Here is a 10,744-nt window from a genome sequence, read left to right as displayed (position 1 = left end):
GCATGTGCTCTCTCTTCTGTAATGACACAGTACAGAAAACAAGAGGTAATTAATGCAATTCCTTTGCCAAATGAGTGGGATCTTATAAAGAATTGGCACATAATTCTGATTTGAGCTTTCTTGTTTTAAACAAAACCAAACCTAATACAGAACAATATAATGTACTAACACGGTCCTTCACCATATTTTTCTTTTTCCCCCAATACGAGTGTCTGCAAAGTGCTGGGCCTGTAATCAAAGGACACTCAGTGTCCAAACCAGCACTGTTGATGCAGCCAGACATTTCTGTGTACTACAGTACAGTCATGAAAGTGAACCAAAGAAGAACATTTGGTCTTTTGTTGTCTTACATACCAAGACAGAAAAACATAGCTCTTCCTCTGTTCTACCCAATGAACACATGTAGGTTTAATCACATACAAAAGAAAATGCTCACAAGTTTCAGACTATGATATTTAGGAGTTTCTTTGAGAAAGTAATTTTCATCTAATTATCTTGAAACTGTCCATAAAAAGAAGATAGGTAAGGAATTGGATAAATTCATAAAATAGGGTTTCCTGTGGAGTTATTTTCTTCAGCTGGAGAGAAACCTAAGGTAATTTTCATAAACAAAAAACTCATGGCAAGATAAGAAAAGAAGCCTCAGGGTCCAATATAGGAAAGTTGCAGGAGATTCTTCAATAAATAGCTATTACAGAGCAGTATAAATTCAGATGCCTCCTCAAAGCTGTGAATCAACCCAATACACAAAGTTAGCAAACAGCAGACAGGTAAAATTGAAGCAGAAAATGCCACACAATAGCCCAAAAGGACACCTTAAGGGCTGTAACTTTAAGTTGGTCACTAACCTACTATCCAACTACTCCACCTCCCCCCCAACTCAAATCACCTCATAAATACCTAAGGCAGATTAGCCTTCCTTCTGAGGAGCATTAGAGCTCTGACAGACTGTGTGAAATGCAGATCCAGGAAACCCAGATCTGGGGCAACTCTTCAAGACACATTTTGAGAGGATGTAGGTGGCATGGAGGTGGTTGGAATTTGCATCCAGAGAAAACAGGTATGTTTCTAATGCCATCTGGCCCTTGGTTACCAGGATCTATCCTCATGTACGTGGCCTCTGCAGGGATAACATGCACGGAGTACAAAGAGATCTTGCTTCCACATCTGGGTGTTGCAGAGGGTGCAGAGGGTGGAGGAACAGAGATGAAATCTGTGATTCTGAAAGTAAGATGCACAATGCTGGCATCTGGCAGCCATAAAAGACACATGAGGTAGAGCTGGGCCTCTGGCCTGTTGCCAGCCAGGGCGCCTGCAAGGATAACAAGAGCTTGTAACCCCTGCAGACGGGTCAGGATGGCAGGAACACAATTATGGCCCATGCTGCTATTTCAACTGCAAATTCCCTAGCTTCCTAGAGTTTCAGTGAGAGTCTACCCAACATCCCAAATTAATTTTAAAACCACAGGCATTCAAAGTTCATTGCAAATGACCAGGCCCACGAAACATCCAGACATACACCTCCCACTGAAAATCAGTGGGAGTTAAGCCCCTAAATACTCCTACACTTCTGTCCAAATATTTCCCCTTTTTCCCCCTTAAAAACCCCAAGTTGTGTCATCCCTTTGAGCCTCTCTTGCTCACAGCTTTTTCAGTCCTATATTTCACTGTAATTTCTTGAGAGTATCACAACCTGCAGTGCCCAGGCAGCAGCACCTATGTGGAGTTCCAGAGATAGTGCTGCTGTCTCTGGAGAATATAGTGCTCACTTCAACAAGTGAAACCCACATTCAACAAGTGCCTACCAGCTCCATTTACAGGCTGTAGGGACAAACTCCTCCAATGCCAGCCACAAGACTAGATTACAGATCCTGAATGAATCCATGTCTAAACTCAGTATTAAGGAAATTTAATGCAGGCACTTTCACTTACAGACTTTCTTGCAATGCCTAGGATCTATCTGAGTTTCTAAAAAGCGAGTTTTTAATTATGAGCAGAGAAACAATAGCTCATTTCAGCATGAGAAAGAATACAACCACTATTTTTCCATGCTCTGTAATTTAAAAATAGGTCAACTCATTAACTTTGAAGCTTTCAAAAATACTAAAACTGAAATACAAGGCTCAATTTATTTTTGTTTTTTAAGCCAGACCCAGAGATTGAAGAGTTTTAGACCAATGACTACTTTAAAATGATGAAAGAGGATAAAGTTTTTGAACTACAAATCTAATATAGCCAGAACAGATTGATTTAATAGTAAATTTTTAAACAGAAAGTAAATTTTTAAACATTGACTAGATTTGAAGCATTTAAATAAGACCAGAGCATTAACTGCACGCCAATTCAGAAATGCTGCAGGGCCTGTAATTTATCACTCTGCACATATAGATCAGGATGACTTTTCTCACTTTTCTCCATCGTGTGCATGTTCAGAATGCAAACAGGGGCCAAAGTGCACCTGAACAGCCAATTGAGAGACTTCCTATATGTAATGTGAACCAGACAGAATCAATACATACTGCAAAAAATTTACTAGGAAAGGGCAATTTCTTACTCTGTACTTAAAAACATAACCCTGAGGTTGAGAATTACTCTCTTGACATTTTGTAAGTCAACAAAAACAGAATTATGATTAGTGGGACCTTGACTCATAGTGCTTCCCAATCACCTTGCACAGGACCTGGGGAACACCTGGTGTGCATTCAGTATGAAACAGAAGTTCATCAATGCCAGTGCCCAACAGGCTTCAGGGCTGTGTTCTCTATGCCCAGACTAAAGTCCAGGTTCCTGCTGCCCAAACAAAACTGGGAAAAAACTGCTGGTTTAAGATCTTGGTAGGTAAGTCAAACCAAAACCCAGCTACTCTGAGCCATGTCATACTTCCAGTCACTTCACCTGAAAATAATTTGATTTTAAAATTGAATTTAAGCAAGTTGTTAGTAATCACTTTTCAAGTATTTATTTTACTGAGGGAGGGAGGTGAGGAAAATGAAGCTATTTAGCTTTCCAAGTATTTAACATAAAACCCAGAAGAGCTCCATCTGGCAACCAGCAGGATTTCCAAATAATCTAAATAGTATCTACATAAGAACCAGGCTGTCTATGGAGTGAGACAACTTCAACTTTTACAGCCACAAGAAGTCTTTATTAACATAAAAGGAAATTATAAAGAATTACGTTAGAGCAGGAACAAGAGCCTGGCAAGCTGACAAAAGACCCCAGGAATCTCTGCATTAATCTCAAAATGCTGCTTTTGACTTGTTGGAATACAGCATCATACTCTGCGTGGTTTTAAAAAAACAAAATAAAAAACCCTTTTAGGTTCAAAGGACTCCAGTACAATAAAACCAGCTCTAGGAAAATATTCAGATTAATGAAAATCAATATGTAATTCCTTACTTTGCCACACAAAAAACAACCCTTAACATTTGAACATAGTTTGGAAAACATTAGTATTTAATTAAAGTCATGGACAAGGCCCTTCATGTCTACAGATGTCTGTCTTCATTAAGAAGATGGTTCTGAATAGTGCTGCTAATTATGTAAATTAAATAAACTTTTGAACTAGTCTTACATATAAAAAAGATGATAATTCTAATTCCCAAGTAAGTAAACACCTCAGAGTATACAGTATTTAATTTTCTGAGTTATTAATATGAAGGATCCGGCCTTGCACTTCATACCTAGCCCATTTACTTTTTGGATCATTTGTGAGTGATCCAAACCTGGTGGTGGTTTGGTGTCATATGGGAAATATTTAACTGGTCCTCAATGCCCTTGTCAAGTTGCCATCGGGATTTTCTGTCAGTTTCTTGGCAAAAAATCAAAGAGTGAAACAGTGGGCCCAAAAAAACATGTTATGGTGATCCTGTGAGGATAGGGCAGCCTTGAAGCTCTGCGTTTTCCGCTATCCCTGGGCTACAGGAAGAGAATTTCTATCTTTATCATTACCCATCTGGCACCTTTCAGAGGCAGCAAGAACAAAGAAGTAAAATGTACTGGCCCCTACCATCTGCTTCTGCTTGTGAAGCCTGGAAAGAGCCCGATAGGGGAGAAAGCAAAGAAAGATAAAACCCAACCCCTCCGTTTCCCACCAAACTGTTCTGGCAGGTACACGTTGTGCCTGTACTTCTTACATATCTTAGGGCCACCCTGGAGACCTCTGGTTCCCTACAGCAGCACAGCTGCTGAACACAGAGCATCCCAAACACTCCCAGCCCCACGTCCTCGCTCCCAGCCTTCTGACAGCCCCAAAGGAAAGGTTGTGCTGTCTGAGATTTGCTTTATTGGAACAGCCACTGTTTTATCTAGAATAGCAAAATTCCTGTGGGTTTAATAAGAGGTATTGCCCTACGGATTTTCTCTGGTCCCACCTCCTTTCCCATCAGCCACATCCCCGGTTACTGCAAGGCTGCATACACCATGTGTTGGCTGGACCCCTTCTGTCTCTGACAGAAGTTTGGCCAAAAAGAGCAGATTTTCTGCTACTTTGATCATTTCCTGTGGTAAAAAGTGAAGGGAATTATCTGACCCAGGGTCTTTTTTTTTCTTTCTTAGTTTTGAAAAATAACATGGCTTTACATTTGCAAGTTCCCTTAAATAGTGTACTTGCTTTCCAATAGCATTTTGCTGCTGGCTTACTGGTTGCCTTACAGAACTTACTTTTTTTAGAATCAGAAAACACATTGCTCCGATCTCAAACTCAAACTCAGCTGCTGTATTACATCAATAATGACCTTCCCTATGCCGAAGCAGCAACCACAAGATAGTATCAAATTTACAGACAATACAAAGGTGGCAGCTTCTTCCCTGTTAAAAAATGGTTACATTTAAAAAACAACTTCTCTTGTGGTGGGAATATCGGGTTTTTGGCTACAAATGTGCATTGCATAATGTCTTTAGAAATAAGTTAACCATTTTATTAAATGTACTGTTAGAGCAGTCTATGACATATGTGATATAAGCACCCTAAAACCTTTTTTTCCCCTCAAGACTCCACATCAGAAAACATCTCATGCTTGTGTAAGCCCATGGTGAAATAGTCACAGTACCTGCTGACTTAAATGGTGTGGAAGATTTGGGAACAGGGGCCTAAGTATGGTGCCAAGTGATAATCACTGACCTCGATGGGCCCTGCAAGTACACCCTGAAAACTCATCCATTTTGTATTTTTTCTGGCCCAGAGAGTACAAAGTAAACAAACAACATGGATCTACCTACCTGAACTAATGTCTTGTGTCAGAATTAATATTCTATAGGAATAAATTCCAAATAAATTACCACAATATACATTAAGTCTTTATAAATGTGGCACTACAGCATTTAAAATAGACACACTTAGTAGTGGCACTCCACTTTTTTCAGCTCAGAAGAATGCCATAATGTGCAAGTTGTGCTTGTTGGCAACAGAACTTTTTTCTTTTTTCAACTTTGCTGTGCTAATTACATGAGTAGCACAGATTTTGACAGATACACTGTTGAGCTGAGGCCAGGGTGCAGTGTGTGCCTCCCTTTGTGTGAGTTGTACTCTCAAAAGAAATGACTGAACATTTTTAACTGTTAAAATTACTATTGTTTTAAATTTTACAGGAAGCTACTTTGGTGAGTTTACTATTTGTGTGTATGTATTTTTTTTTAATCAGCCTGTTAAAAAATCATGGTCTGGCTACATTTCCCACTTTATTTATAAAACTGAATTCTCACAGAACTCACACAACTCAAAAGCAAAGGGAGACCTGGGGCAGTCTGGTTTCTTTCCGTATTAAAAAAAGAATATATGTACTTATTTATATATGTATGCATGTACCTCACTTAAAAATAAAATAAGAAAGGGGAGGAAGAATCTACAGTAACCTTGTTAAAACAAAAATTGCACTAAACCACTTCAAACAAGATCTTACCACAACAAAAATCAGCATTATCGTCGTTAATAATACAGTGCCTTTCATATGCAGAGGTAATAAGGAGGCTGTACAGTGATCCATGTAACCTCAATAACGTATAAATGAATCAAAAAGGATCTAATTAGTTCAGCAGCACCAAAAACTATTAAGTAGAAACATCAAAAGAGCCAGTGGGACATTACTTTTCTTTTTGCCAGACGTGCTGCAGAGCTGCCCTTCAGAATTCTCTGGTTTGTATCGGGAAGGAGGAGGCCTCACCCATGGAGGTGACAGTGAGTGAGAAGAGCTGGAGCCGAAGGATGCTCCCTGTACCTGCACCCTGCAGCTCCCCAGCACCATCCCTGCACGTCCCACACGAAGCCCTGCCCATCCAGGATCCGTGCAAAGGAAGGGTGGAGCGGGTTCCTCTCCTCCTGTCTGGGGCTGGAGATAGCACATCCTGAACGCCTTGCGCTTGCTGCTGCCCCTTTTCCTCCTTCCCGCCGAGCCACGGCGGAAAAGGAGGAACGCTAGCCTGGGAGGTGCCTCAGCTCCCACGGAGACACCCACGAGGGAGGGAGATACAAAGGACAGCTGAGCAGATATTGCAACCAGCACAGAGCCACAGGAGCTCCCTGGAGATGGCCTTGGCCTCCTCCGAGTCCCTCCGGACTCTACAGCTGCTCCTGCTGTACGGATGGGAAAATGTTTGAGTGTGCACACGCGAGAGCCTCTTAGGAAATACCTGTGGAGGCATCTCAGTCAAAATTAGAACACTGTGTGCATGTATTTATTTATTAAAAAACAGTGAGAGGACTTCTATACTTCTATACCCATAGCTGTGGGCACCCGTGTCTCCGCAGCACACACCGCATGGTGAGAACATCACAACCCACAGGAGCGTAGCCTGGGCTGATTATGGCAAAGAAAAGTCTTGTTCATACAATCCACTGAAGTCAGACAAGTTCCATTTAAATATAAACAAAACCTAACACAGTGGTCCACTTAAGGAGGTCCAGAGGTCTGATTAAGGAATTCTTTTTCTCTGACCCTGAAGATACGGATATAGCTTGTATCTCCTCTGACAGATGTATCTGTCCACTACCCAGTAACGTTTCACTCCACTTAAGTAAAAGCACCATATGCAAGAGAAACAATAATGCTATTAAACAAAGACTTTGACTACTCCAGGTCTATTCCATACCCAAAATCCCAAAGGTTTCCTTCTTCAAAGGAATAATGTCCTCAGTATTTGTTAAAGTTTAAGCCACAGTAAGAACATTTTTAAGGTGCTTCCTCCAATAGCTTTCAACATAGTTCGATCTGCAGACCTATAAAAAACCCCACAATTATGCAGGACAGGGAGCAGGACACAGAAACAAAACCTCCTTTCCTAAAGACTTGCTCTTCTATTTATCTTTAACAGAGTATATAGAAGGCAACAGATCTCACACGGCCACAAAGACCAGGCTGACAACATTCATCATTGCAACTCTGGGAACTACTGCAGTATGCACTAAGCTCCACTCACACCTCCCAAGGAATTCAACTGGAGGTCAGCTGCACTTCAGGAGTTAGCCATGATCTCCTGTAATCTACAACATCAAATTCAAACTGCTTTGGTAAAAATCTCTACTGAGGAGCTCCAACACAAACCTCTGAGGTTTAATTAAAGCACCCACTCCAACAAACCTTCACAATCCCAAGAAGACAAATGGCACACACCAGGCTAACCAGCAGAGTTAAGTTTTCCCAGAAATAATACTGAAACTCATAGATTTAACACACAGATGACTGACAATATCTGCAAGAATTAAAATACAAAACCTTCTCAAAAGGTAACACCGAATGCTGATAAAGACAAAGCAAGCCAGGCTGTGCCCTGCTGCAGCCATCACCAGCGCTCTGCAGAGCAGTCCCAGTGCAATCCCAGTGCACAGCAATCCCAGTGTGTGCAACACTGCCCAGCTGTCCACAGATACAACTGCAGTAGCTCTGTCAGAGGCTCCTGAGGAGGAGGGGTAGTACTGGGAGAGGGACAGTATTTATGCAAATAACAGAACTGAATTGAAGCCTGTATGCTGCTGTCTAGAACTTAGTTACGTTTGTACCACCCATTCCCTGGAGGAAATGACATACAATACAAACAGGCCTAGTTGTTCAATTCTTCAAGTATTAAGAGATTCACAGAAAAGCATCTGAGAAACATAACATTTTAATAGATGAAATAAATACTCCAGTACATGCAAGATAAAAACTGACATTGGAAAAAATTAAAAATCACTTTTGTTATAGTGTAATTTTGTTTGTTTGTTTAAACACTCACAGTAGCTTTTCCCCCAGTTTGGAAATCAACACATGGAAAACATAATCACAACCTCCAGTCCTTCCACTCCTACACACCATATGCACCTCTAACCTAACACTTGATGCAAAATAAAAAAAGTCATACAAAACAAAAACAAACAAAATAGTAGCTACATCCATCATCTATGTGTTGTTGGGCTTTTTCATTTTTTTAAATGAGTAAGAACTGAGGTAACCTTTTTCCTGCACAACCGAACAGCAAAATTTAGAAGGGAAATTTCGGAAGACAAGACAAGACAAACTTTAAAAACCGCACCCAGCGCGATTAAAGCTCTTTTTTTTCTCCTTTTTCTAAGATACCCCCACCTCCCCAAATATAAAAAACTTTGAAACAGTTTTACCACTTGTGTGAAGACCTTGTTGAATAAAGGAAAATTTATCTGCAGATATTTGCTTAACTTTAAAGTAAAATAAAAAGAAGCCAAAACTGGCTACCTTTATTAGTACATATAGTTTGAATATGTTCTGCTTCTTCACCACATGAAATCAAAGGATTGGGCTCATCCAAGCAAATTCTTTGGTATACAAAAAAGGGGTGAGGAGGTGGGATATTATTTTCCTTTAGCAATGACTGGGATCTAAACAGAAGATGTGGGGGTTAATTCACAGAATTGGAGTTCACTGGCGGTAAAGTCCTGGGTGAAGATCTTTCTCTTAGTGCCTGAGATAGCAGGTTGCAACCATCTGAGACGGCGCAAGCTGAGTTCCTCAACCTTTCCCTGTAATCGCTCATTTTGGTGCTACTTTCGGGGTGTTGGGCTATATCCCTGAGGCATTGGGTCAGGAGCACACAAGCAGATACCACGCTCATGGCTCCTCCTAGGATGGCAGTTTGCACAGCTTTGCCCTCTGGATTAATGGTGGCAGCTTTACCCAAAAACTGGGGCTCAGTGGCAAAGCCCACCAGAGCATAGACAGACTGCACCAAAGGTCCACTGAACAAGACGCACCGGTTCCTGGTCAGCTCGCTGGGCGAGGTCTTGACCTCCTTGACACAGGCCAAGAGGGCAGAGGCGCTGGTGCTCATACACTTGACGCTGAGTTTGAACTGCTCCTTAGCAAATTTATCCTTGGATTTCTCACTGGCCAGCACGCAGGCGTCTGTTAGGAATTTCAAGTTCTTGGACATGTTCTGAGAAACCTCCAGCAGGAGCTGAGGGCTCATATCTGCCAAAGGGGTGGTCTTCAAGACCCCGCAGCCGTGCTCCACCTCATGCCTACATCGGGTCACCTTGTAGCGATCCACCAAGCCAGGCATGGCAGGCTGGGCCCCCGGAGTCTCCACTGCAGCCAGGTAGGCAGCGTGGGCAGAGCACTCGGTCAGGGAGACCACCAGCTCCCCCATCTCCATCAGGCTTTCTCCCACCTCCCCGAAGCGTCCCATGTTGAGCTGGCTCTGGACGTCATGGGTCAAGATGGAGAGTCCTTTGGTCCTGGCTATGATCGTGTCCCTGCACTTCTCGAAGGACTCACCGAAGACAGACAGACTCTCGGTGTTCACCGGCCTGGTCTCGCTCGACAGCAGAAGCAAATCGGCCACCAGTTGCATCTTGATCTTGCAGTGGTCGCAGATAGAGATGAGCTTCTTCCTCTGCACGGAGCTGCTGCTGGGGATGCCGCCGGCGGAGACCTCGCTGCTGGACTTGCCGGAGCCACCGCTAGCCATAGCGCCGGGGGGGCACTCGCATGCCGCTCGCTACCCCGCTGCCGCCGCCTCCGCCGCCGCCCGAGCAGTCCCGACTGAGCCCGGCAGGATCGCTCTGCCTTTTCCGCAACATCATTCCATTAATCGCCGGGAGGCAAGAAAAGGCTCTGGGCGCCGGGGCTGCCGCTGCTGCGGGAGCGAGCCCGGCCGGGGCGCCCGCCCCGCTCCGGCGCCAGCCCCCGCTCCTACGGCGCTCCCGCGGCGGGGCGGCGCTCGCCGGGCGCCCCCGGGCCCCGGTCTGGCATCCTTTAGCTAAAAACACGGATTTTTTTTTTTTTTTCCTTTCCTTTTCGCACGCTGGCTCCCCTTCCTTCCACCGCCTCGTCCGGCTCCCCGGCTGCGGGATCCTGCGCGAAGTTCCCTTTACCAGACGCAATAGCTCAGGGACGCGCCGCCGCCGCGCGGAGTTGGGGCAGGGGCGCAGCCCTCCAAGTTGCTACCGCGCCCCCGGCGCCTCCGCTCGGGGAGCGCCCGCCGGGCGCAGCTCGCAGGGGCCGGGGGGGCGGCGGCTGCGCACCATGTGCCGCCCCCGGCGCCCGCCGCGGCCCCGGCTCGCAGGAAGCGCCGCGGAGGGTGTGGCCCGCCCGCCCCGCACGGCCCCGCCGCGCACCCGCGGGGAGCCGGCCCGGGAGGGGAGAGGGGCACGGCGGGGAGCCGGGACGCGGGGGACCGCGGAGGGGAAGGGGAAAAAAAAAAATAAAAAAAAGAAGAAAGAGAGGAGAGGAAAAAAAAAAAGCTCCACCGGATCCGGGTGCTGGGGCGGGCGGGCGGATCCGTTCCCCTTCCTTTG

The 10,744-nt window shown here is 44.6% G+C and overlaps 1 protein-coding gene across 1 annotated transcript; it reads right to left on the bottom strand.

Moving 5' to 3' along the window:
* Positions 1-8,079: 8,079 nt before the first annotated feature.
* Positions 8,080-10,461, bottom strand: TLNRD1 (talin rod domain containing 1). Its single transcript, XM_005521555.3, has one exon. The coding sequence runs from the start codon at positions 9,913-9,915 to the stop codon at positions 8,848-8,850; it is 1,068 nt and encodes a 355-aa protein (XP_005521612.1). The 5' UTR covers positions 9,916-10,461; the 3' UTR covers positions 8,080-8,847.
* Positions 10,462-10,744: the final 283 nt, after the last annotated feature.

Source organism: Pseudopodoces humilis, chromosome 16 (assembly GCF_049639895.1).
Source record: "Pseudopodoces humilis isolate 2021_Gansu_Grassland_sample_001 chromosome 16, ASM4963989v1, whole genome shotgun sequence".
Classification (NCBI taxonomy): Eukaryota; Metazoa; Chordata; class Aves; order Passeriformes; family Paridae; genus Pseudopodoces; species Pseudopodoces humilis.
The sequence above is the reverse complement of the archived record's forward strand: the minus strand, read 5'-3'. Positions and strand labels throughout refer to the sequence as shown.

Coding starts and splice junctions, on each gene's coding strand:
- TLNRD1 (XM_005521555.3), bottom strand. CDS start 9,915: ATGGCTAGCGGTGGCTCCGGCAAGTCCAGCAGCGAGGTCTCCGCCGGC.